Below are 27,941 nucleotides of genomic sequence, written 5' to 3'. Positions count from 1 at the left end.
TTACATTATACAGTGCACTATTATAATAGTCGATGCATGGACGATAAATTAATACGTATAATAATAAAATTTTTTGAACTCTACAGACATTACAGACCGGTATAAATGCGCATTGCTAAATATATTATACAATACCTATAGCTATATATATTATACATTAATATTACATTCATACAATACATTAATGCACAGATAACATAAAAGGTGCATTCGATATATTGATACATTAATAGTGCACTCGATTTAAGCCATACAATAAAAAAGTACCTAAACTCTACAGACATTTTGGAGAGCAATACCAATGTGCATTACGCAACTTATAGCTATATACATTATACATTAATATATCAAGCAAGGTAGTAATTACAATTTTGAAAAACTAATTTTGGTTTAGAAAACATCTTGCGCAATATGCTGCAAAATAAGTAAAATATAAATTGTAGTAAGCTCGCCTAAAAGTTACCAAGAGCTGCTGCTCCAAAAGGTTCAACATGTTTTAAAAAAATTAATACATATGAAAATCAAACCATTAAACATGTAAAACATTAAAAAAACAGAATCAGATAAAAAGTTAAGCAGAAAATGGTATATTAGCCCAATTCGACATCCAAACTGGCTTTTAAAGGGAAATTTAATTTATTTGAACGTCGAATCAAGCCAACCCCATTACACGTTTCGCCGAAACAGACAAACATTTAAAAAAAAAATTTGTAGCGAAAAAGTTTCAATTGTCTGTTTCGGCGAAACGCGTAATGGGGTTGGCTTGATTCGACGTTCAAATAAATTAAATTTCCCTTGAAAAGCCAGTTTGGAAGTCGAATTATGCTAATATACCATTTTCCGCTTAACTTTTTATCTGTTTCTTTTTTTTAATGTTTTTTTTAATGTTTTACATGTTTAATGGTTTGATTTTCATATGTATTAATTTTTTTTAAACATGTTGAACCTTTTGGAGCAGCAGCTCTTGGTAACTTTTAGGCGAGCTTACTACAATTTACATTATACATTAATAACACATACACATGTCCATTGCATTGATATATACATAACATGAAAGGTGTATTCGATATATCAATATAATTACATAGTACATTATACATTAATAGTAGACTCGATATATTAATACCTACTATAATAAAGTTTTCTAAACTTTACAGACATATTGCAAAGCTGTACCAGTGCACATTACGCAGCTTATAATTATGTACATAAATAATACAGGCACAAAGATAAGAGCATGACACTGTAAATAAATTATATAAAAAGGGTCAGTGCTACCTTGGCTTGCCCGTGGGATTGCTGGTTATACGAACCACGAAATTTTCAGGGCGATGGATTGGTTTAGGTGGTACAATAGCTTGACCACCAAGGTCACCGGATCTCTCGTGTTCGGACTGTTTTCTTTGGGCCATTTGAAAAGCCTAATCTACGAGTGCCCCATTGAAACCAATACAGATCTAATCGCCAGGATGACCGTTGTTGCTGGCAATATTCGGGAAATACCTGGTGCTCTTGTAAATGTGCGTCAGTTACCCTATCCCGCAGGTGTGAAGCATGCATTACAGCTGGCAGAAGTCTTTTGAGCAATTTCTATGAGCATGTTTTGTTAATAAAATGTTTTCTGAAGTATTTCCTCTCATTTTTGAGTAAATTCTTGAAATGGTGACAGTGGAAAACTACCTTTTAACTTTCACCGCTTGCGTTTCGACCATACATTTCTATGACGAATATTGCTCGTATAGCTGCCTTTTATAATTCCCTAAAGTTTTCACCACTTGTTCAGATTCATCCTGTAGAGGTATGTTTTTCATAGTAGTCATCATGAAAATTAAATATTGCAGAAAGACTAAGTACCTGAACAACAAATAGCGCCGCTTTTCTCTTCACATAGCCACGACTAGTTGTCGATCTGACCTGACCTCACTGACATTATGTCCATGAGTTCATCTTCATATTGATCTGATTTGCAGGTGCTGGATAAGCAACAGCAACACCAAATACTGCGCTAAGAGGAACTCAGGAGAAGTTAAAATTTGTTGTTCCCATAACTGTGCAGGTACTTGAAGGAAGTTCCTGTTTCTTGTTAATTATCTAAATTTAATACGTAATGTCAATGATTTAATTTTTTTCTCATTTTTAAATAAGTATGTAGATTAAATTGCTTGATTGATTTTCCCTCTAGCTTCAAAATTTTTATATTACTCAAATACACTCATGTCCATAAATTAAGGATAATGCAAAATCAGGCAAAGGAAGAGTTAGAAACAAAACAAATTTCACTTATTTGTAAAGCTTATTTATTAAACAAAATGTAAAGAGCAAAAAAAGATGCTATGTGTTTGATATTATAAAAACATTAGCGATTTTTTCTCCCTGGAGCAAATTACAAAAAACACCTATTTACAAAAAACCAATATTACATGGTTGGTATGATTGTTAATACGCTGTATGTCTCCCAGACGATGCAATAAAGTCCGTACAACGCCTAGGCATGCTGAGTATCAAATTATCGATCTGTTCTTGGGGAATATTACACCACTCAAAAAGCAATGCTCTCCGAAGTTCCGGTAGACATGTAAGAGGAGGTTGACGGGCTGCAACTGGTCGGCCAAGCATGTCCCACGCGTGCTCTACTGGTCCGGTGAGAATGCTGGCCAGTCCATACGGGTGATATCCTCCGATTGAAGGCATTCGCTTACGATGTTTGCACGGTGAGGATGGGCGTTGTCATCCATAAACATAAATTGTGCGCCTATGGCGCCCCGAAACTAACGTACATGTTGTTCCAGAATGACGTCCCGATAGATTTGGCTTGTCATGGTTCCAATTTGAACATGCAGGTCAGTTCTGGAACCCAGAATAATTCCACCCCAAACGAGCATCACACAAGCCCACTGTTGCGGTGTCTACAATGCACGCGCTCTACTCCAGGCTAACCGCAGGCGACAGTGAGTTGCAGTAAGTGGAACGCATCTGACAGGTCTACGAGCATATAGACCAATCTTCCCTAAGCGTCTGTACACGGTCTGCCTTGAAATTGTCGTACCAGTGGCTGAAGAGAGCTGACGAGACAGGTCTGAGGCTGTGCTCCGCCTGTTTCTTTTGGCAGTAACTGCCAAATACCGGTCCTCATTCGGCGTTTTAACTCTGGGGCGACCTGTGCTGTAACGTCTACTCACATTACCATCATCTTGGAATCGTTGCCAAAGCCTGGAGATGACACTCTGGGCGATTCCAAGTTCGTCTGATACTTCCAGTTGGGTACGCCCACATTCCAGACGGCCGATAATTCTACCACGTAAAAAAATCATCCAAATGCGTCCTTTGTGTCATAACTATTCGGTTATTGCACTGAAAGACTTAGAAAACGCCTGCGAACAATTTTACTTCTTTGCCTGTATTCCTTATATATCACTCACTCTCTTACACTCTCGTCATTGTGACGTACCATCGGTGTCATCTGGTTACTTCCTGAAATTTGCATATGATTCTTGAAGATGTGTGTAGTAATTTTACAGGTGATATATTTATTTTAGAGTTCGATTTCCGCGTGACTCTGAATTATCCTTAATTTATGGACATGAGTGTATTACTTAATATATTACTGAAATTTTAAAATTTCAGTAATATATTTTTAGGTCGTGAAATATAGAAAACGTATATGTAAATTGATGCATAAAGATATACATATATACATACAGTTATATATATGTATATGTATGTATAATAAATAAATGTGAAATAAATTAATAAGTTGTAGAGACAACAGGTATTTTTTTAAAGCAGAAGAGATGAAAAATAATCGATGCCCTCGCCGGGACTCGAACCTCAGAACTCTCGAATACGCGCCGAGCGTGCTGACAATTACACAGCGAAGGCATGTTAGGAAGGAGGGAGAAATGCCTTGTAAAGTTATAATCCAGTATCCAGTTATCTCTAACAAATGGGGGAAATAATGATAAATTAAATAAATAACTATTTAAAACCAATATATTTTCAACCTGGAGTAAGGAGCTGGCAACAAATACAATAAACCACTGCAGAAAATAAAACAAAAAATTTAAATAAAACGTGGCCAAATTTATACATAAATCATCAATAGATAAATTCAAAAATATGTAAAAAACATAAATATAATAGTCATAAATGTGGTATAAAGAATATAGAGAATTCACATTCTCTACAGTTTTACAGTACTATATATGTACGTATGTATATTACAAACACGTCGAGCACCATTTTCTTCTCCACTCAACGGTTCTGGGATTTGTAAGAATTTTGACAAAATGTCCTTTTTAATTCAAGCCTGTAGGAGTTCGACAGATAACACAAATTCTTTTGCTATTTTTTGTAGTTTACTTAAAGTTTTAAAATTTAGAAACGTGGTGTCATTATCAATTCAGAAACAGACTGTTCCATTTACTTCTTTAGATACACCAAACGCATGAAGACGATGTACGATATTTTAAGTATTTTCATGATTTTAGGACTTTTATAATTTTCATATTTATATTTTTTGCGTCCTTTTCTTACATCTATCCGATTGATGATTTTCAGTGCTGGACGCTTTTCTTATACTTTATATTTTCCTTATAGGAATACTTATTATTATATATTTTCTTATACTTTATATTTTCCTTATAGGAATACTTATTATACTTTATATTTTCTTATACTTTATATTTTCCTTATAGGAATACTTATTATACTTTATATTTTCTTATACCTTATATTTTCTTATACTTTATATTTTCCTTATACTTTATATTTTCCTTTTCCTTTTTAGTAATTTATTATATTTTTGTCAGCTCTTTATTCCAAGTTGAATGCTTGTATATTTTGTATTTAAATGATTATTTATTTAATTTATCATCACATAAATAAAGCATCAGTAAAAATTATTGTAATAAAATGTTTCTAGTAAACTTTCAGGAAATTACTATAATTTTGAAATAGTTTTCTTAGATGATTACACATGAAAGAGAAACACGTCATTGCAATACGTAAAGTCTGGCTGCTAAAACGTGTTTGATTAGAGCAGATTTTAATAAAACCATCGATTTTGAGGGTGACTGCAATCTAAGTGGGGAAGTTTATTTAATTCTGCTTTGCAGATTAACATATGAAAGTACAAGAATAGAATTTGTTATAATTGGTTATAACAGTTAAAATTTCTATTAATAAATCCTTAAAATATAGATATTTGAGACCCTTACATATGACGATTGGAAAATATAATTACCATTCTAAGGCATTCCTAATGCTGTATCAAATTCCTTTTCTAATGTCTCTATCAAATAACCTAACTTAACCTAATTATCTAATCAGTAGGCATTTCGATTTTATCTGAATGACTTCACATAAGTTTTATAGATTACCTATAAATTGAATTATAAGTAGATTATTTTTAAATGCTTAAACAAGTTTTAATTTAAACAGAAATCTTTCGAAAATGCTTAAAATTAGGCATTTTCTTAAAACATCTGCATAATTGGTGCTTTCAATAAAATTTCAAAATGTTCTTTAATAATTTTTTAAAAAATGTTGAAAATTAGGCAGATTTTATTTCCAGACTGCTTTTAGATTATGAAAAATTTGATACATTTTGGAAGCTTTCGTCTTCAAGGAGCAGTGTAGGTAAATGTTCTTTACCCGACTGCATTTATATTATGAATTTGTTTTATATATTTGAAAGAATCTACTACAAACCTTTCTTATTTAAGGAGCAATGTAGGCAAAGTTCATTTCCATATTGTGCTTATGTTATGAAAACTTTTATATGATTTGAAAGAAACTGGCATAAACCTTTCTTGTTCAAGGAGCAATGTAAGCAAAGTTCATTTCCAGACTGTGTTTAAGGAGTGTTGGAACCCAAAAATCTTCAAAAAATGGTGATTTTGAATTTTTGCATTTTCAAATTCTCTACACTTTTATCTTTCTAAAAATACCATTCTTTAATCTCTATGAAAATTAGAACTGTAAAAAATCCAGTTTTAATTTGTCATCGACTGCTTTGATCAATGAGGAATTTTACATAAAAACGCGTTTTTCTCCAAACGTGATTTTTTTTATACTCAGTGTACCTTTTGTCAGGAACTACTGCTCACAGGTATCTAAATTTTTATGGCTCATTTATTAGGTTTCCTAATATTTACTGAAATTAGCTTTTTATGATAAACTAAGAAAAAAAAACTAACCTTTTTTTGTGTGAGAAAAGTGCTAATTTTTACTATGCCTAACAAAATATTCTGTAAATTACTTTAAAATTCAAAAATGTTTCAAAAGCTCATTTCAGTACAATTAGATAGGTATACGTTAATTACACAAAAAATTTCAAGCGTGTATCTACAGCAGATTTTGAGAAAAGGTACATCGAAAATGGCCAATTTAACATTGTCGGCATAGGAGCTTCTGATACCCCTAATTATGAAAATGTTTTATACATTTTAAAGGAATCTGCCATAAACCTTTTTACTTCCTTGTACGAAGTAAAAAGGAAGTATTGTAATCGCGAAAAGTTTCAGGCAGCATATTTTAACGAAAATATCCATTTTGACCGCTATGGAATGCAATTTAACGATGTTTTTGCGTGATATCTGTACGTAAGGACAGAATAAAATACTCTTTTCCTTCAAAAAAATTATAAAACTGCTTTAAAATTAATTCTGAAAAGAATTTTTCGTGGCGTCTGCACGAACGTATGTACGTACGTGCGTACGTACATATCTCGCATAACTCAAAAACGAGTAGCCTCAGAACGTTGAAATTTTATATATAGGACTGCTATAACATGTAGATGTGCACCTCGTATTTTGGTTGCAATCGGCCGCACCAAACGTATATAAATATATTTATATATATATATATATATTCACTCTATTACCCGGCTCAGTGATCTCAGTTTCTTTACTTTTATATGTTTGTAAATTCTACATTTTTTGCTTTAAAAATGATTGAATTATGTTGTTTTTATCTTCCGGTTAAGGATTTTATGCCTTTAGTAAATCTGTGTGCACTATTTTTAGAATTATCAGCCATTGTAAAGTTGTTTAATTGCCGCTAAGCCTGTTTTAATGGCGGCCATTAATGTTTATATTTGAAACAGGAGACTATTGGATTTGTTGCCAATCTAGAGAAACTTAGCTTAGCAACAACAAAGATAACGCGTTCATTTATTATTGCCAATTAAATCATGCTTAATTCTTTCTGGATTTTTTTCGAGGAAATAAGCGTTTGAGATTTACTTCGTAATTTTTAATATAGATATTTTGAGTTTTTATGTATTTTTGCCTTCTCGTGAAGTAAAAACTGAATTAATTAAATGAGAAATACTCAATCGTCTGTGAAAAACTGTTTCTTTTTAGTCCAAAGGGATTTGAATCCCGAAGGACTATTAGTTTCGTTTTGGCATTTTGCGTCGGACTCATAAATGTCGGTTCACTTTTCAAACTGTTGCCACAAAATGTTAGAGTCCTGCATTATATTTGAAGAAATTAAATAATGAAAAATCTGCATAAATGTATGTATATTTCTCACATTGTCATAAAATAACGGTACATAGAGTCATCGAATTTTGAATAACGTAATCCTCCAACGAATATGAGCATGTGGAAGACCAAATTTGAAATTTGAAATTTGTTTTATGATCGATTTCCTATTTTTTAAAACTTTGACGAATTTTTGATTAACAAACTCAAGGATTTCAAAGCGAGCAATGGCAACGTTGTGCAGAAAAAACATTTTTATCTCCAGCGCGTGAGTCTCTGTATCGGAAATTCTAAAGATATGCTCGTTTGAAAACTATTTTGCGATATTGCTGTTGCACTGGATCTTATGGTTTAAGTGCGAGGAACATGATATTTAATAAAGAAAGGTAACACACAAAATGTTAAAAAACGCCCCTTTGGACGTAATTTAAAATCTGAAACATTTCAGATTTTTTTTGTTTTTGTTTTATTTGCTTAATTTCTTTTATACATAATTCTAGCTTTATTATAGTATTTGAATAGAACATGTGGCAACGATTAGATAATTCTTTAAATGATATACATTTTGTGCATTCTGAGTTATAATATGAACGAAATATAATACTGTTAAGTAAACCTAGCGCCAGAGTGTCGCTATGGTAAAGAAAGTGAATTTTAAAGAATGCTTTTATTCTATTGTGGTTTATGCGCTGTCGGAGAAGTAGGTTTAATTCAATCTAATAAGTTTAAATAAAATGCAAGAAAAAATGCGTATAATTTAATATTCCGTACAAGGAAGTCATGTGGTGTACACATCAGATTTTTTCTTTAGGCGGCAAGATAGGCAAAGAGCATTTTCATGCATTTATATGACGAAAACATTTTATATGTCTTGAAAGAAACTAGCATAAAAGTTTCTTCTTCAAGGAAGAATGTAATTAATGTAATTATTTGCAACTGATCTGCAGAATATTTCTTTTTGGTCTAGGAGGAAATCAGTGTTAGATTCTTTTCTATTTGGATAAAATAATATCTGAAATACAATTTGTTTTATCTAAATGAGTCTAAAGGGTATGCTAGTATATCGTAATGGATAATGTAAGCAACGTACTATAGAGTTGAGTATTAAAGCAAGTAGCATACAAAACGTTTTGTAGTGCATTAAAATGTATGAAAAGGTATTACATAAGTTTTTAACCAGTTATTGTATGATGATTCTCTATCCTTTTGCTCTATTTTCCATTTTCCTGTCAGAATGTAAATTTCTGGCTTCCGCGATATTCAACTGAGGTAGAAAGAAAAGGCTTTTTAAAGAAAGATTTTAGACAATAGACTCAGAGCGTGTTCTGCCTGCTTGAAGGTCACGCTTCTAAATTTGATTCTCTGGCGATTAGTATTCTGCTTCGTTGAATTATTCTTGCCATTAGGCCTTTTTTATGCTGACCTCTGTTATAATTACAAAACATTGGGATAATTCACTGATAGTCTTTTGGATCTAGTTTGTGTTACCGAAGAACACAAACTCTGTAGTACTTAGATGCATTCTAAAGCGTATTTTAAGTTTAGGTTTGGTTTGGTTTGGTTTATATGATTACGGCAAAGTCTCGAGGGATATGTGCCTTCATGGAGGAAGGAAAATTGGTTTGTACTTGTATATACGTTACAGATGAGGAAAACCTCGAAAATGCCCATGCAGTCAGTCCGTTCGCGGGATTTGACCTCAGACAGAACTATCAGTATTCAGTGACTTTTCCGCTCGGCCGCCTGGTGGTCCTATTTTAAGTTCAGACTCAATCTGTCTTGTAAAGTTAGACACATTCGCTCGTATTGTGTCCAAAATAAATATCTGTTTGAAGTTTAGAATTTTGTAAATTTTATTTGAATTACTTCCCTTACTTGTATAATTAAAAGTCATGTTTTCTTTGCTATTATCCATACAGGCATATAGTGTACGTTAATTAACAGAAGAATTGTAAACTTCATAAAATAAATTTAAGAATTAAGTGAGTCTAAATGTTTAAAATAAAATCTACATTACTCTGACGGAATTCTCCTACCTTTCATTAGTTTAACTGCCCAACAGCGGCCGAGCGGTAAAATCGCTGAACACTGGTAGTTCGGTCAGAGGTTCGAATCCCGCGAACGGGCTCGCCGCGTGGGCGTTTTCGTGGTTTTCCCATGTGGTAACATGCATACGAGCCAGTTTCCCTTAGAAAGTCCTCCACGAAGGCATCCCTCCCCTTAGGCAGATAGCCCTAGTGTGCTTTGCCGTAATTAAATAAACCAAACCATTAGTTTAATCACGTTTAAAATCCAGGTATTTAAAGAAAGTTTATATATTTTGTTTTAAGATTCCAAATCTTTATATTCATTTACTTTACAGAAAGTGCTTAAGAATACGAATTCCTGCATCTAAAGATGTTAAAGAAATTTGTTTCATTTAAGGCATTTTCAAAGTTATTAAAATAGAAATAGCACGGAATTCGTACAAATGAATACTTAGAAATTAAAGCATTTTAACAATTTACTTCTTTAACTGTATTTGCTTTTTAATCTGGCAGTTTTAGCAAAACATAAATTTTAATAAGTTTCCATTGAACAGAATTTTACAGTTAGCATATTTCAGTACATTTAATTACGTTGGATTATTAATCACAGCCCGAGGGAAACTCTTAAAGCTTGTGAGGACGAAGAGTTTTACTTGTCTGGCAAGTATTTGCAGCAGGATATTAGTATTGACATTATATTTCCAATATTGGAAATTGCGTCAACTTAGATGTCGTCTCACTAAAGAGAATCATCTGTCATCTGCCATTTTAGTAGATTTGAACAAACTTTAAAATACTTTAGAGGAGATAGGTAAAATATATTTAAAAGAGCTTAAAATATTCATAAAATAATTATTTATGTGGAAGTTTTGTAGGAAATAAAAATTTGTACTTTACTCCCGAAAAGTTACGTTATTCCCTGAAGACGAATTAAGCCATGCATAACAATTAAGGAAAAATGTTTTCGTGGGTTTCTTAATTATGGGTCTTACTTTAAAGATTTGACTTAGTATTTACAGTGACTGAAATTTAAAAAAAGAATATTAAACTCTCGAGTTGATTGAGAGGAAGTTTTCAAGCTTAATGTATGATGCTGCGAATGTATAATGCATGCTACTACTACAAGCTACGAAATGTATGATGAATATGAGTCTTTTGCTTGAATTAGTTTGGTCCCTATTCATATATATTTTTCCTGAAGCAATTTAGACTTCCAACAATTTTCATGCCAAAGAACAAAATGAAAGCAAATATATTAATTAATAAGGAGTATATGGAGTAATTAGTGAGTTAGAAATTAAAATTTCACATGTTAGACTTTAATTTCTCAGTAGCCATACCATGAAAAGCTCATACCACCATTTATTAAATTTTCCTCATATGAATGATTTGATACAATAATTATAGTGCTGATATCAAAATTACTTTATAATGATAACATAATAATTTTGTATTTATAATATAATTATCATTTAATTTATTTTTTTCAAATTTCAGATGCCATATGGTAGTTAAGGTATTTGTCATTTTATCACATATACTTTGGCAATTTACTCTTTATTAAATTATCAAAATAGATTTTCTTTAATTCCTAGTTTTAATATCTTGATCTTCGTTATTTACGAATGATATCATTCATTTGTAAATAATTATGAATATTTCCATTATCAACAAAAATTCATTTAAATTTAACGCAAGGTGATATTTTTATTGCAGCTTTAATTTAAAAAAATGCAGGATTATCGGAAAAAAACAGCTGAGAATTTAATATTCATGAAAAATTTAATCAAATTTGTCAAAAATAATAAAATCTGAAAGGTCTCAGATTTAAATTACGTCCAAAGGGGCATTTTTTAACGTTTTGTGTGTTACCTTTATTTATTAAATATCATGTTCTACGTACTCAAACCATAAAATTCAGTTCAACAGCAATATAATGAGCATCTTTAACATTTCTGATACAGAGTATCGGGCGATGGAGAAAAAATATTTTTTTTTCGTACAGTGTTGCCATTGCTCGCTTTGAAATTGTTCAGTTTGTTAGTCAAAAATTCTCTAAATTATTTCAAGAAATGAAACCGATAATTAAACAAACACCAAATCCCAAATTAAGGCTTCCACATGCCCATATTCTATGGAAGATTACGTTATTCTAATTTTTATGGCTCCAGGTACCGTTGTTTTATCACAGTGCGATAAACATGCATACATTGATGCAGATTCTTCGTGATTTAATTTCTTTAAATATAACACAGGGCGATAATATTTTGGTGGCAAGACTTTGAAAAGTGAAACAACACTCATCGTTAATGCACGCAAAACGCCGAAACGAAATTAATATTCCTTCTGGGAAAAATTCCCTTTTGGACTAAAAATCTTAAATTCTTCATTCTTCGTCTCCAAGACTTAGGCCCTGAAAAACTTCTTATTTACATATTTCGCCACATTATAAAAATTTTTAATTATTTCGATGAGCTTTGCAGTTTTGAAATTATATATTACAAAAACCTTAACATTCTCTTTCGGTGACTTCGTAATTTAAATCATGTTCTACTTATAGATGTAATGCTATGACATAAAACCGACCATTCTAATTCATTTAATTTTTCAGATGCACCTTGGAAAAGAAGAAGGCCTCGAGAGCAGTGCCTTGCTCCTTCTCCAGGCTTACCTAGGCATGGCATCTTGCCTAGGCAGCACAGCACTGGGTTTCATTGTTGTCAAGAACAGCATGCAGTGCCTAATTGCAAAGCAATACCTCACGCAAGCGTCAATATTCATTATGGGTGGTGCCATCTTGGCCTTCATATCCTTGAAAGAATACAGTGGCTATGTCCTCTTCATGTGGGTGTATGGGTTTTTCTATGGAGGGTATCATTATTCTCTGAAGATCTTCACATTCGAAAAAGTCAGAGCAAGGAACTTTTCCAGGGCATGGGGATTCATACAGTGTAGCCAAGCAATACCGATGCTGATAGGCTTACCACTGACAGGTAAATATTCTTTTCATTACAACTTTATTGTATTTTATGAAATTAGTACCAAAACGTGATAAAACATTTATACAGTTTGGCTTGTCCTATGTTTGTAAATAATTATGAATTATTTACAAACAAGAAAACAAGACAAGCCTGTTTACAAGTCCTGTTTTCATGAAAGCATGATTTAAACTAGGTTTAAAAAGTAAACTCTCAGTCACTGGAAGGACTCATTTACTTGTGCTACCTCTCCGCTAGAAATACTAAAGAGTAATGAAAATAAAATGCAATAGAATATGTCCAATGCAATATGTCCAAACTGTTCTTCGTCTCTATTCCATCTGTAATTTCAGTATCTTAATTTCGTTCATTATTTTCAGATGTTATTTTAATAAGCATTCTGATTCTTTGTTCATGTAACCTATGTTCTTTGTTCATGTATCCTGATTCTTTGCTCATGTACTATGTAAATATAATACCTTTCGTTTTGCAGATTCACTTTGCTCATGTTCAAATTCAAATTCACTGTCATTATCGTGACTGCCAAGAACTTTAAAAATCATTCTCATCTTTAGGTTAATTCCATAGCTTTCTTTAACTTCTGTTATCATTCTGCCCAGGTACATTGGCCCTAGATTGCGACGTGCGTGTTGCGGGTCTAAAAATGAAAAGAAAAAAAGCATCATTTTATCTCATATTTTCAACAGTCAGCAGTCCAGTATACAAGCATTGTATGAAAAACTGTTGCCAAAACCACATTTCTAAAAAAAATGAAACTATTCAAAATGATGCAATAAAATCGAAAAGATAAAAGAAAAAACAGTCTGATTCGGATTTTAAAAAATCGCTTCAAGGTGCACTGGTTGTTGTCTAGATGCACCTTTATACAAAATTTTGTAGCCCTGGGTCAATTAGCTTACTCGCTGCACGAAGGAAAGAAACACAGACTCTTTCTTTTATTATATGTAGAGATGCAATGTGCTGCAATGCATATTTATTGGAGAAAATGTTTACTAATTATTTGCTTCAGTGAATAATTGTAGTTTCAAAGAATTAAGACATTAATCGAAAACGACTAGAATGAGAATTCACTTGAAATGCATATTTTCGGAGAACATGTGCATTAAATATTTACTTCAATGAATAATTTTCGCTGAAGAGAATTAGGATATCAATCAAAGAAGACCAGAATAAGGATTCTTTTGAAATGCAGTGCACTGCAACATATATTTCTTGGAAAAATTATTTACTTTAATTTTATTACTTTATAAGGTATTTCTCCCACTTCCCTAGCGTGCCTTCGTGGTGTAACAGTAGCACGCTGGGCCGATATTCCAGAGGTCCCGGCGATTCCCGGCGAAGGCGGTTGCATATTTTTCATCTTTTCTGCTTCTAAATAACCTAATGACTCACTTGAGAATTACTAACTTCAATCAACTGAACTAGCAACTATTTACTATAATGAATAATTGTCGTTATGATATCAATCAACGCATTATGATATCAATCAAAGAAGCCCAGAATAATGATTTATTTGAAATGCAATACGCTGCAATGCATATTTATTGAAAAATATGTACTAATTATTCGCTAATTTTCGCTGAAGCGAAATAAGATATAAATCAAAGAAGCCTAAAATAAGGATTCATTTGAAATGCTTTGGGCTGTACAGCATATTTCTTGAAGGAAATGTCTTTTAATTATTTTATTCCGTCAGAATGTTGCAGCGAATTAATATCCCAATCAAATAAGCCATGAATAAGTTTTCATTTGAAATGTAATGCACTGCAATGCATATTTCTTGGAGAAAATATCTACTAATTATTTGCTTAAATAAATAGTTGTAGCTGGAGCGAATTGAGATACGAATCAAAGAAAACCAGAATAAGGATTCTTTGAAATACATTAGGCTGCAGTTTATACTTTTGTAGAAAATATGTACTAGATATTTACTTCAATGAATAATTATCCATGCAACGAACTAGGATATAAATTGAAGAAGCGCAGAATACGGATTCATTTTAAATATAATGCCCTACAATGCATATTTCTTGGAGAAAATGTGCACTAATTTTTTACTTGAATGAATAATTGTCGCTTCAATGAATGAGGATATCAATCATAGAAGCCCAGAATGCGGATTCACTTGAAAGATATATTGAAATAATCAATGTGTAAATATAAAAGCTTTTGAAAGGAATTTACTCTGAGTGCGTTCTTAATCTGTTTTATTGGAATATTTGAACTCGCGGCTTGCGGAAGAATAAAGCCTTTACCCAGTAATAAAGGGTTGAAATTTCATTATTGGAAACATCCGTGTAGTTAATGACTGAGAGATTTTGATTAAGATGTTTCTGTCGATAATGGAAGCACAACGTAATGAACCTGTACTACAAAGTCACAAAACAGTTATTCCTTAATGCATTAGGTGTAGCCTTGTAAAAGTTGCACTTAGTGCGTTAAGTAATTTCTCATCTAATTTTGAATACGGTACTAAAGATTATAAAGCTACTCTTTTTTCTGAAGACTTTAGCACTTGGAGACTATGTTCTATGGTAATTATTGCTCATCTGGATAAGTACTATCCCCTCTCTTAATTTGTAAAAACAATTTAGAATTACCCTGTATATAAGACCCCCCCCCCCCCCCAAAAAAAAAAAAAAAAAAAAAAGAAGAAGAAGCACCAAGAAGGAGTTATCCGAATGGGACGAAAATCGGTAGAAGTGATGTATATGTACAGAACGAATAATTACAGTTTGAGAAAAATTGGATGATTTATTGAAGTGATAGAGCTTCACAAAGTGAAAAAGTCAGTAACGCGTTTGTCCACCGCCTACCCCTATGCAAGCAGTTATTCGGCTTGGCATCGATTGATAGAGGTTGCGGATGTCTTCCTGAGGGATATCGTGCCAAATTCTGTCCGATTGGCGCTTTAGATCGTCAACATCCCGAGCTGGTTGAAGGGTCCTGGCCATAATGCTCCAAACGTGCTCAATAGGAGAGAGATCCGGCGACCTTGTTGCCCAAGGTAATGTTCGGCAAGCACTAAGGCAAGCAGTAGAAACATGTGCAGTGTGAGGGCGGGCATTATCTTGCTGAAATATAATCACAGGGTGGCGTGACATGAAGGGCAACATAACGGGCCTTGGAACTTCGTCGACGTACCGCTGGTGCTGTAAGGTTGCGACGTATGATAACCAAAGGGGGCCTACTATGATATGAAATGGCACCCCAGACTGGCTGTCGGCCTGTCTGCCGGAAGACAGTCAGGTTGGTATCACACCGCTGTCAGGGGCGTCTCCAGATTCGCCTTCGCTGGCTCAGTTCAAAGCAGGACTCATCACTGAAGACCATTCTACTCCAGCCAGTGACATTCCAGTACGAATAAGCCCGACACCACTGCAAACGGGGTTGATGTTGTACAGAGGTCAATGGTAGTCGGCGCAAGGGGCGCCGTGACCTCAGCCCCCTTTCTGTGAGAAGTCATGAACGGTCCTTGCGGTCACTAAAGCACTAGTTGGACGTACAATCGATGATAATGATGCATCTGGGGCTGTGAGTGCCGCTCTGACGATTGCTCGGTCTTCACGTTCTGTCGTTTCTCTAGGCCTACCGCTTCCTTCTTGACGCTGTGGGCGGCCATGGTTCACCCATTCCTACCAACATCGTCTAATAGTGGCATCGCTCCTGCTCAAATGTCGAGCTATTCGCCGATAAAACCAACTGGCTTCTTTGAGCCCAACTACACGACCTGTCTCAAATTCTGACATCTGCGCATATCATTCGCGCACCTGTATGTGAGGCATAGTTATTGTCTACCAGAGTACACGGAATGAAATTCGTGAGGAATTTATGACCTGGAATCGTAATTTCTCCTCTTAAATATCCTGCGAGTTGCGCAGATCAGATGCGTTGTAGCAACAACCGTTCATTCATTGGCAGCCACAATGTTAAATTTTGCATTTTCCTTCGAAACCCATATGCATATCAATTTGTGTCCAATTTGCTTTATATCTTCTCGGTGCGTCGTTTTTTTTGGGGGGGGGGTCTAAGTGTGCATATATATATATATATATAAAGTCATGTGTATTTTTAATTCATTATATATTAAGTCATATTTTGCAGTCGGAAAACATGAAGGACGTACTATATTTTCGCCTGTATTCGAACTCCGCCCCACTCTGTTAGCGCGACCTTCAAGAAACAAGGTCATCTAGCTCTGTTGGGATGTCATTATGAAGACTGTGTATAAACCTATCCCATTTGTTGAAAGCGAGTGGTCCACTCGCTCACAATGAATGAGATAGGCAAAATTAAGGGATAAAATTATTTACACTATTGCAAAACAAATGGTGCCTTTTATTCATGTGTTGAACGAGAGTGATTGATTCGCTCTCAATGAATGGGATAGGCCCCTTCGCACTCTTCATGGCGACATCACGAGAGAGTGACGTAGTTCGAGTTTTTCGAAGGTCTTGATGCTAGCCGGACGTGCTTCCAATACATTAAGGTAAACATACGGAAAGGAGGAATAAAGTGCCGTACTCATGTAGTTAGCCTCATCTGGCTCAGAGTCTTATAATTAATACTCAGCTTAAGAAAACTTGCCGTAACCTGCTGGCTAAATGAGAATTTAGCTGCTTTGTCTACTTGCTTTTGACATTTATTTGGCGTCATATTATTTGGCGAGATAAATTTGATTATCTATGTTATTTGGCGGTTTGACAAGATTATTTCGTGAGATTTAAAAGTATAATTATTATGTCGAGGGATACTTGTTGCAAAGTTACCCAATAACATTTTCATATTTCTATTCCTTGCAAAGTATTTCCTTCCGCCTTTCTGCATGCCTTTGGTGTAACGGTACCACACGCGGCGCGTATTCGAGAGATTCAGGTTCGAGTTCCGGCTAGGGCATTGCTCATTTTTCACGTCTTCTGCTTCAAAATAACCTAATGACTCTGACTTAATAAAACATAAAATCAACTTAGAAAACTGTAGTTTCACCAACATAGCATTGAATAGTTTTATTAAACAACTCCGTTAAAGTTTTAGCTAATGGTTTTAAAATCTTCTTTAAATTATAAGTCATATTGTATATCTTCTATCATGAATAAAAGAAAACAGCAAAGTAAAGGGAACGTCATGTTCCATCCCTCCTCAGGGATGCAAGTTTCCGTAACTCCTTTTTCTTGGAATACTTTTAATCGATCAGCTTATGGGACTCCCTAGGGTGCAGGATGAAACGCTTCACTTCATCCGGGGGCTATTCATATGGAAACGTTATTTCAGAGCCTTTCATGTTGAAAGTCAGTGATCAGCAGCTGATATTCACCAAAGATTTCTTAGATGTAGGTTATAAGAATTGCAGATATCTGTGAATTCTAATGTGCGAGACTTTCGGTAAACTGCGTCATTGACTTGCAGAAGTGACAGTGACTGAATTTTGTTGAATTGCAATATTCTTGTGCTGAGGCATATCTGACTGGAAGAATGTAAAGAATCTGTGGGGATTACTCAGCGCGGCGCGTTATCATTACCCATAAATCCATGTTAAAGAAATGACAAATTACTATACCAAACAGCATCGAATGATATAAATACAAGATATAATGCTTGATATAAATTAAGATACTTTGTTGATATAAATGCAAGATATAAATACAAGATATATATATATATATATATATATATCATTATTCATATCATTGTTATATATCATTGTATATATTCATTGTTATATATCAATATATATATATATATATATATATATCATTGTTATATATCATTGAATATATTCATTGTTATATATCATTGAATATATTCATTGTTATATATCATTATATATATCATTGTTATATATCATTGAATATATTCATTGTTATATATCATTAGATATATATATCATTGTTATATATCATTGAATATATTCATTGTTATATATCATTGTTCTCGGAGGCTGTTCGTACATTTTTTAGACGACTTTGCTATGCTATTAAAAATCGTCTGTTTGGAAAATTTTTAGCCCAAATGGCGTTTGCCCAGAAGTGCTATTAATTTCGTTTTAGCATTTTTAGCTGATTCACTTTCTGCGTCGTTTCACTTTTCTAGCCGTTGCCACCAAATATCGCTACCTTGAAATATTTAAAGAAGTAATTTGATGAAGAGTCTGCATAAATGTAGGTATGTTTCTCGCATTGTGATAAAACAACGGTACCTAGCGCCATCGAATTTTGAATAATGTAATCCTCCACCGAATATGGGCATCTGGAATCCTTAATTTGAAATTAGGAATTTGTTTTATTATCCATTTCATATTTTGTCAGACATTAAAGAATTTTCGATTAACGAACTCTACGATTTCAAAGTGAAGAATGGTAACACTGTACGAAAAAAAAAAAACAATTTCATCTCCAGCGCGCGAGACTGTGTATCGGAAATTCTAAAGTTATGCTGTTTTTAAATATTTTGTGATACTGCTGTTGAATTTAATTTCATGTGGTTTAAGTGCAAAGAACATGATATTTAATAAATAAAGCTAACAAAATGTTAAATAACGGCCATTTGGGCGTAATGTAAAATCTGAAAGCTTTCAGATTTTTCAACTGCATTTATAGTTTTGCTTTTTGTTTGTTTTATTTGATTATGTCAAAGCACTCGAGGGCTAGCTTCTTAAGAGGAAGGATGCTTTCGCGGAGGACTTTCTAGGAAAAGCTGGCTCATACACGTAGCACATAAAGAAAACTACGGAAAAGCCCATGCAGCCATCCGGGGGTTCGCAGGATTTGAACCTTGGACCGAACTACCACTGTTTAGCTGATTTACCGCTCGGCCGCTGGTGTGCCTGATTGATATTTTCGAAAGTGTAAATTATTTTTAGCCACTTATCAATTTTATTTTCATGCAAACTAGCTCTTTTAAGAGAAACAATGGATGGAAGGCTATGTTTATGTTCTTTTTGGAGAAAATTATTTGTTTCGATTTATTAAAACCGCTGTGAAAGCTATAGTATTTCAATATCTAAAGTTACGATTGGTAATTTTATCACCAACAACGGGGAGAAAAAACCCATCAATATTTAGCTTCAAGGGGAAAAATTGTTTCAAATACGTATCCAAGGAGAAAACAGAATGTTTTGAATGTTGCAAAAGAAAGATCTTTAATATTAAACGAAAATCCGCCAATTCAAAAGACAATTGCAAAATCACTAAAATGCTCAGTGTCAACTGTAAACAAAGTGAAATGCTGATTTGAATCTTACAAAGACGCAAAAAAGGTAATGTGCATCTTCTTTCTCCAAGACATATCGCCGAAAGCAGAAAGCAATGCAAAAATCTTTATAACAAAAATTATTCGGTGAAAAATGGAAAAAATGTTGTTACAATACATGAATCTGGAGTTTATTTAAATGACCGAAATAAAAAGAGATCCATTAAATATCATCAGAGTGAAGAAAAAAATCTTAGAACATGGTTCAAATGTTTTGATGGGGATTTAAGATTGTCGTTGGTTTTTGATATAACGACAAATCAAAATTAAAGACAGTGCAAAAAATTATTAAGGCCAACTCCACATATTATCAGCAATATATTCATACACAATTTTCAAATATGAAATAAATTTCTTTTCCACAGTGCGGTCAGTCAGTAGAACTGCATCAAGACAAAGCAAGCAACCGGCACGTCAAAAACCACTGCTAATTTCCCGGAAGAATGGAACAAGAAAGTGTGTTAAGCCAAACCCTTCACTCCTATCCCTAGTGAATCTCACCCACTTACGTTCGAACCTGAATTCAACAAGCAGTATTCAACGCTCTTGCACGGCTCCTAGTGAGACTTTGACGAAACAAAAAAAAGTGTTCGGTTGTTATGAGAGACTATGAAGTCATTTAGCTTGGCTTTATTTCTCAATAGAGAGACAGTGTACGCCTATTTTATTAATTATTAGCCCAAAGGAACGTTAGCTGAGAAGGACTATTAATTTTGCTTAATTATTAGTCCAAAGGAACGTTAGCTCAGAAGGGCTATTAATTTTGCTTTATTATTAGCCAAAAGGAACGTTAGCTCAGAAGGGCTATTAATATTGCTTAATTATTAGCCCAAAGGAACGTTAGCTCAGAAGGGCTATTAATTTTGCTTTATTATTAGCCCAAAGGAACGTTAGCTCAGAAGGGCTATTAATTTTGCTTTATTATTAGCCAAAAGGAACGTTAGCTCAGAAGGGCTATTAATATTGCTTAATTATTAGCCCAAAGGAACGTTAGCTCAGAAGGCTATTAATTTTGCTTTATTATTAGCCAAAAGGAACGTTAGCTCAGAAGGGCTATTAATTTTGCTCAATTATTAGCCCAAAGGAACGTTTGCTCAGAAGGGCTATTAATTTAGCTTAATTATTAGCCCAAAGGAACATTAGCTCAGAAGGGCTATTCATTTTGCTTAATTATTAGCCCAAAGGAACGTTAGCTCAGAAGGGATATTCATTTTGTTTAATTATTAGCCCAAAGGAACATTAGCTCAGAAGGACTAATAATTTTGTTTAATTATTAGTCCAAATGAACGTTAGCTCAGAAGGTCTACTAATTTTGCTTAATTATTAGTCCAAAGAACGTTAGCTCAGAAGGGCTATTCATTTTGCTTAATTATTAGCCCAAATGAACGTTAGCTAAGAAGGGCTATTCATTTTGCTTAATTATTAGCGCAAAGGAATGTTAGCTGAGAAGGCCTATTAATTTTGCTTTGGCATTTTGCGAGCATTCACTATAAATAGCGAATGACTTTTGAAATTGTTGCCACCAAATATTAGAGCCCTGTATTATAATTCAAGAAATTCAATAAAGGAGAATCTGCGTTAATGTATGTATCTTTTTCGCATTGTGATAAAACAACGATACATAGAGCCATCCAATTTTCAATAACGTAAGTCTTCACTCGAATATGGGCATTCAGAAGCCCTGGAATTTGGAATTTGTATTACAATACTGTACGGGGAAAAAAACATTTTTATATCAAGCGCGCGAGACCGTGTATCGGAAATTCCAAAGATATGCCCTTTTAAATATGTTGCGATATTGCTGTTGGATTGAATTTTATGGTCTAAATAAGAAGATCTCGATATTTAATAAATAAAGTAACACACGAAACGTTAAAACAAAAAAAAAACGTTTGGGCGTAATATAAAATCCGAAAGCTCTCAGATTTTTTTTTTATCCAAAGGGGCAATTTGCCCTGAAGGACTATTAATTTCGTTTTGGCATTTTGCGTCGAATACTTTACAAGGCTGTATGACTTTTCAAATCGTTGCCTCCAAATATTATCGCCATGTATTATATTTAAAGAAATTAAATAGTGAAAAATATGTATGAATGTATGTATGTTTCTCGCATTGTGAAAAACTGACGTTACTTAGAGCCATCAAATTCTGAGTAACGTAATCCTCCACCCGAACAAGGGCACCTGGAATTTCGAATTTGTTTTACTATATATTTTATATTTTGTAAAACTTTAATGAATTCTTTTATTATTAACAAACTAAACGATTTCAAAGCGAGTAATGGCAACACTGTATGGAACATAACATTTAAATCTCAAGCGCGCGACACTGTCTGTCCGAAATTCTAAAGATATGTTGTTTTTAAGTATTTTTGGATATTGCTGTTGAATTGAATTTTATGTGGTTTAAGTGCGAAGAACTTGATATTTAATAAATAAAAGCAACACGCAAAATGTTTATAAAAAAAAAAAAAAAAATCCCTTTGGGCGTAATATAAAATTTGAAAGCTGTCAGAATTTTTTTAAGTTCATTATATCAATATCCAGTTTTCTTAACAAAATGACCTACACAATTTTTTTCTCTTTTTGATTTTACTATTAAGCACCACATTCTTCACACTTATGCTACCTAAAATTTTACAGCAAAATCTCAAACTTTTAAAAGTAGCGTATGTTTACAATTTCTGATATAGTGTTGAATACTGCAATTAATGTTTTTCAGTTTTGTATCAATTTATATCAATGTTGAGTTTTCTTGCACAGCTATTCTCCGCCTTTTTATTGTTAAATTTTTGTCCCCCCCCCCCTTTTTTTTAATATTTAAATTTGATATCACTTTCTTCGCACTTACGCCACATAAAATTAATCAGCAAAATCACAAAATATTTCAGAACAGCGTATATTTAGAATTCCCAATACAGTCTTAAGTGTTGCTGTAAATTTAAAATACTCTGTATATTATTTCTTTAAAAATAATACACGGCGATAACATTTGAGGATTTCCTTTTATTTGAAAAATGATTTGGAAAAGGGAGCGTCGTGACTAAGGGCACCTCTGGGGCTAAAAACTAGTAGGAAAAAATAGGTAAATTGCCAATTTATTCAGAGTTTGCGGGAAAATCTGACCCTTGAGAAATCTTAATAACATCCCCTGAGATTCAGGAAAATAGCCACAAAATTTCGGTGTAAAATTAATTCCCTAGTACTTGAATTATTGGAAGTAGATTATTATTCAAATATATAAAACGACTGTTTTAAATTGAAACAGTTGTTTGAAATGAATTTATGAATTAAATGAATTAATTATGAATGAATGAATTATGAATTGATAATGAATATGATTATTAATTGTGAATAAATAACGAATTTGTGAATTAAATGAATTAATAATGAACATGATTATTAATTGTGAATTAATAATGAATTAGTGAATTAAATGAATTAATAATGAATATGATTATTAATTGTGAATTAATAATGAATTTGTGAATTAAATGAATTAATTATGAATTAATAATGAATATGATTATTAATTGTAAATTAATAATGAATTTATGAATTAAAATAATGAATATGATTATTAATTGTAAATTAATAAATTAATAACTAATATTAATAATGAATTTATGACTAAATTTAATTAATTCATTCATTTTTTATTAATTAAATGAATTAATTAATTTAAGGCATTATTTTTTGTCTCTTTTCAGGATATCTAAATTCAGTGCAAGGTGAACGAACGGGATTTTATTTCGCTTCTGCGTGCTTGTTCACAGGTGGACTGGTGCTTTTTCTGATAGACGTTCACAAACGAAATGTCAAGCGCCAAAAAAGCAACACCATGAACTCCAGTTACGACCCAACAGACGGTGAGCACATGGAGAATAACAGAGCTTACTACAGCAGACGAGTTTCACTACAAGATCTCGCCAACGCCAGAATGCTCGCCAAGCAAAAACTTGTCAATGAAATCATTCACAAACAGGAACTCACGTGCATCTCGGAAGAGGTGATAATGGATAATTTCTTGGATGATTACGTGGACGATTGTATCACCTCATGCAATAAGGAAGAAAAATACCTCATGCTAAGTGAGTTCGAGAATAATCTGATCAACACCCAAGAATCCTCTAGCGTTAGCCAAGAGGTTCGGAAACTCGCTAAAGAAAGGAAATTCTCAACCGTCACTCCACCTTTAGTTGAACATTGTCCAAATTGCTTACGCGTTGTACCGATAGAGGGCAGCACTCCCTGTGAATCAGTGCCAAAGAAAACGCATGTTTCGCGTTCGTCAGCTAAAAAACAAACGGCTTCGAAGAAAAAGGAGGACAAAACAACAATAAGTACCGATATAATTGATGAAGTAACATCCTCTTTATGAAACTGATCACTTTAATTGTTTTGTGAACAAATATGTGGTATTTAATTTATTTATTGTGAATTTGTATATGTTTCTAATAAATGATTCTAGATGGCAGCACCATATCTGGTGATGCAAACATTTCAGAAACTTAAAATTTGAAAGTTAACAATAACTTCACGTGTTCGTTTTGAACACAGTACGGTTCACAGTTATTTCCATGTGGCGTTCGAATTATTAATGAAACAGTATAAAAACTCTAATTAATAAATCTGTGATGTATCAAAAGTGGTTTAATGTTCATTTATTCTAATTCGTACTCCAAGACTTGAATTTAAAAATCTCCCCGATTTAAACAAAGGGCAAACAATTTCCATATTTTGTGCATTAATAAAAGTGTTCTTGTTCTGGTATTAGTGTTGTTCATTTCAATATATAAAAGAAAAATTATTTTGACCTACCTGGAGCTGAAGCGAAAGTTTCGAAATCTAAGCAAATAATTAAAGTAAAAATCAAGTAATTTTCTACAACATTGTGACTGATTACAGTAATGTAACTATTCATAATTATCATTTAGATACATTTTACGTTAAATGTTCTTTAAATTAACTGTATAATTATAATTAGTCCAATGGGGCAATTTGGCCAGAAGGACTATTAATTTCGTTTTGGCATTTTCCCTCGATTCACGATAAGCGTTGTTTCACTTTTCAAACTGTTGCCACCAAATATTATCGCCCTGTGTTATATTTAAATAAATTAAATAATGAAGAATCTGCATGAATGTGTGTATGTTTGTCGCATTGTAATAAAAACAACGGTATCTAGAGCCATCAAAATTTGAATAATTTTATCTTCCATAGAATATGGTCATGTGGAAGCCCTAATTTGAATTAGAATTTGTTTTATTATCGATTTATTATTTCATAACACTTAACGAGTCCTTGATTAACAAACTAAACAATTTCAAAGTGGGCAAGGGCAACACTGTACGAAAAAAAAAAAAAAAAATTATCTCCAGCGCGCGAGACTGTGAATCAGAAATTCTAAAGACATGCTGATTTTAAAATTATTTTATGATATTGCTTTTGAACTGAATTTTATGGTTTAAGTACGAAGAACATGATATTTAATAAATAAAGGTAACGCACAAAATGTTTATAAAAACGCCCCTTTGGATGTAATTTAAAATCTGAACCTTTCAGATATACTTTTTTTTTAAGTTTAAATGTTTAAGTTGCTTGTAAATCAGTAAGTTGTTACCTACATTGTTTCTAAATATCTAATTTTGTTACCCAATGCAGTCACAATTTGAAAGACAAATTAAAGTTTTTACGCCATTTGAAATAGCTACCTGATGGCACGTGGACTGCAAATGACATGGTAATATACGCTTCGACATATACGCTTCTCTAAACATTCGCTTAAAAGGATTTTATAAGAAAATCATGTTACTTTCGTTCTATAATATTAAATACAACATTTAAGATATCATGCAAGCGGAGACACATTTTGAGTCAGAAAATAAAGAGAGGAAATGGGATAGAATATAGAGTTTCGTTTTCTTAGGTAACATAAACTGCCAGACCTAAAAGACTATATGAGGAATTATCCTCAGGTTTTAATTAAGACAAAAAGTAGGAAGGAGGTTGTAAATAACCCTTTATTAACGCAATATAAGTACACAAATGGTCCCACTTGGGCGTACATAAAAGCCAACACTTCTAGCTTAACTCGTATATATCGTTATAATCATGTACGTTACTAAAATGTAACGATGGTCATAAAATTAAACGCAGTACGATTATCCCAATGGCTTAATGTGTAATTTAACGCGCATAAAGGCTCTGACTCATAAAAGTCGGCATAAACAAGCTCAACGGCTAGAAGCACACAATGCCAATTAAACTTCAAAAGATGACAAGCAAGGAGAAAAGGCTGTTATATAGAGAGAAAATCCTATGTAGTCCTAAAGGATAACAGAAAACATACACATACAAAAAAAGACGGGAGGGGGAGGGAATACATTTGTTCTAAGCCAGAAAACAGCATTTCCAACCACCAATGTGAGATTTTGCTCATAGTCGAGATTCTCGTGAGAGATTAGGTGTCTGTAGGCTGTGTATTCTCACCCGTTTACAGAGACAATTTTTTCATTTTCACTCTTGTAACTTGCAGATTAGATAGTTCTTTAAATTAAAAAAAAAATTCCTTGGCAGTAAACCATGGATAAATTTATGGTTTTTTTTCATGGCGTTAAATCCATCACATTTTTATCCACTTTATCCACGGCATTAAAGCATGGGTAAATGGTAACTCGGATATTAAATTAACAGACAAAGATGCATGATAGTACACTAAGAAATTACATTCAATAAATGAATCTATAACTTAATTTTAAGGAAGCAAGTAAAATTTTCCAGAAACAAGATTTTTATGTTTCAATTTAATTGGTGAATGCCCAAATTATTTTCAGTGATAATATTTATTTTCAAAGCATGGTTCATAAATTTGCATTATTTTGTTCAGTTACGTCTAAAACCATTTCTGGCCAAAAAACAAAACTTGTGCATGTTTGTAATTCTTCAACAGCCATGAAATTTGATTAGTCGTAATAAAGCTCCAAAAATTCAAAAGCCCATTTTCTAATCTCCGACCCGTAAGAACGTGATTCAAATGGTTATACGAATTTGCCTTCAACGCCATTCGTATTCCACTTACCAGCTAGATCTTGACAGGAAAGCACAGGAAGGCGTATCTACTATTTTAAATTAAACTCCATTCTACAGGGCGACTGAAGCAGGACGCGAATCCCCGTCGACCTAACTGGAGATGAATTTTAATGTACGAATTTTAATTCGGATTCTACAAATTTTACTGTAATTACAAATTAGATTCTGCATTATTAGTTTTTGGGGAGCAGCAGATTTTGAAAATTCATTTGTGGCGTAGCAAAGATTAAGTTTGAAAATTCTAACTGAATGTGCCATTACACTATAAAAGCATATTAAAAGAGTACATTTAATACTTTAAATGCGAATTTGATAATTATAAGGTGCACTATAAGTTCCTAAGAATATCTCATCTCTGATGTATTATATGAGTGTGATTTATAATCATGTACGCTATCATGCACCATTTACTTTATATATATATCTCATAAATGCAGCTACTAATAACGTGCGATATTAATTATCACCTTCTTCACATGTACTTGCCTTATAAACGTAATTAATAATTACATAATGCAGAAAACTTTTTTTTCCCCTATACTCAGTTAAAGATTCAGAAATAAGCAAAACATTGCTGATTTACTTGATATCGTTGTGAAAATTCTAAGTGAGCATTTGCTGTCAAATAAAGGCTGTATGAAGCAATTGGGCCTAGCAGTATTTATACCACAAATTCTTCCTTTTGATAAATAGCGCACGATAGCAAAATATCTCATAACCTACGATAGCACTAAAAAACGTGTGGTAACCTTTACTTTTACTTATCTGATCAACCCAATTAAAAATAACGTAGTGCAGATGACACCTTTTCTTCAATACTTAATTAAAGATTCAGCGAAAAGCAAAACATAGCTGAATCCAATTGATTCTGTTGTGAAAATTCTGAGCATTTACAGTTAAACAAATACTATAGGCATCATTAAATTTAACACTATTTACACTACAAATTCTAGCTTTCGACTAGAAATGCGACCGATGACCTGAAACTTGTACTTTGTGTACGATATTATACAACTAGATAATATTTTCGGAAGCGAATGATGCAAAATATTCCATTGTGTTCTCTCACAGAAACCAATTTAGCTCTTC

General features: G+C 33.1%; 1 protein-coding gene across 1 annotated transcript in view; it reads left to right on the top strand.

The window, feature by feature from the left end:
• Positions 1-24,533, top strand: part of LOC118195316 (monocarboxylate transporter 10-like) — a 587,842-nt gene extending 563,309 nt beyond the window's left edge. The window contains exons 4-5 of the mRNA XM_085827343.1: positions 12,126-12,507; positions 23,471-24,533. Of these exons, the coding sequence (XP_085683469.1) occupies positions 12,126-12,507; positions 23,471-24,141 (1,053 nt within the window). The 3' untranslated portion in view covers positions 24,142-24,533. The remainder of the gene's footprint in view (positions 1-12,125; positions 12,508-23,470) is intronic.
• Positions 24,534-27,941: the final 3,408 nt, after the last annotated feature.

The sequence above is a fragment of the Stegodyphus dumicola genome, chromosome 11 (genome assembly GCF_044657685.1).
Source record: "Stegodyphus dumicola isolate Sdum_Otavi_A_Nest chromosome 11, ASM4465768v1".
Classification (NCBI taxonomy): Eukaryota; Metazoa; Arthropoda; class Arachnida; order Araneae; family Eresidae; genus Stegodyphus; species Stegodyphus dumicola.
Note: the sequence above shows the minus strand (reverse complement) of the source record. Positions and strands in the feature narration are given on the sequence as shown.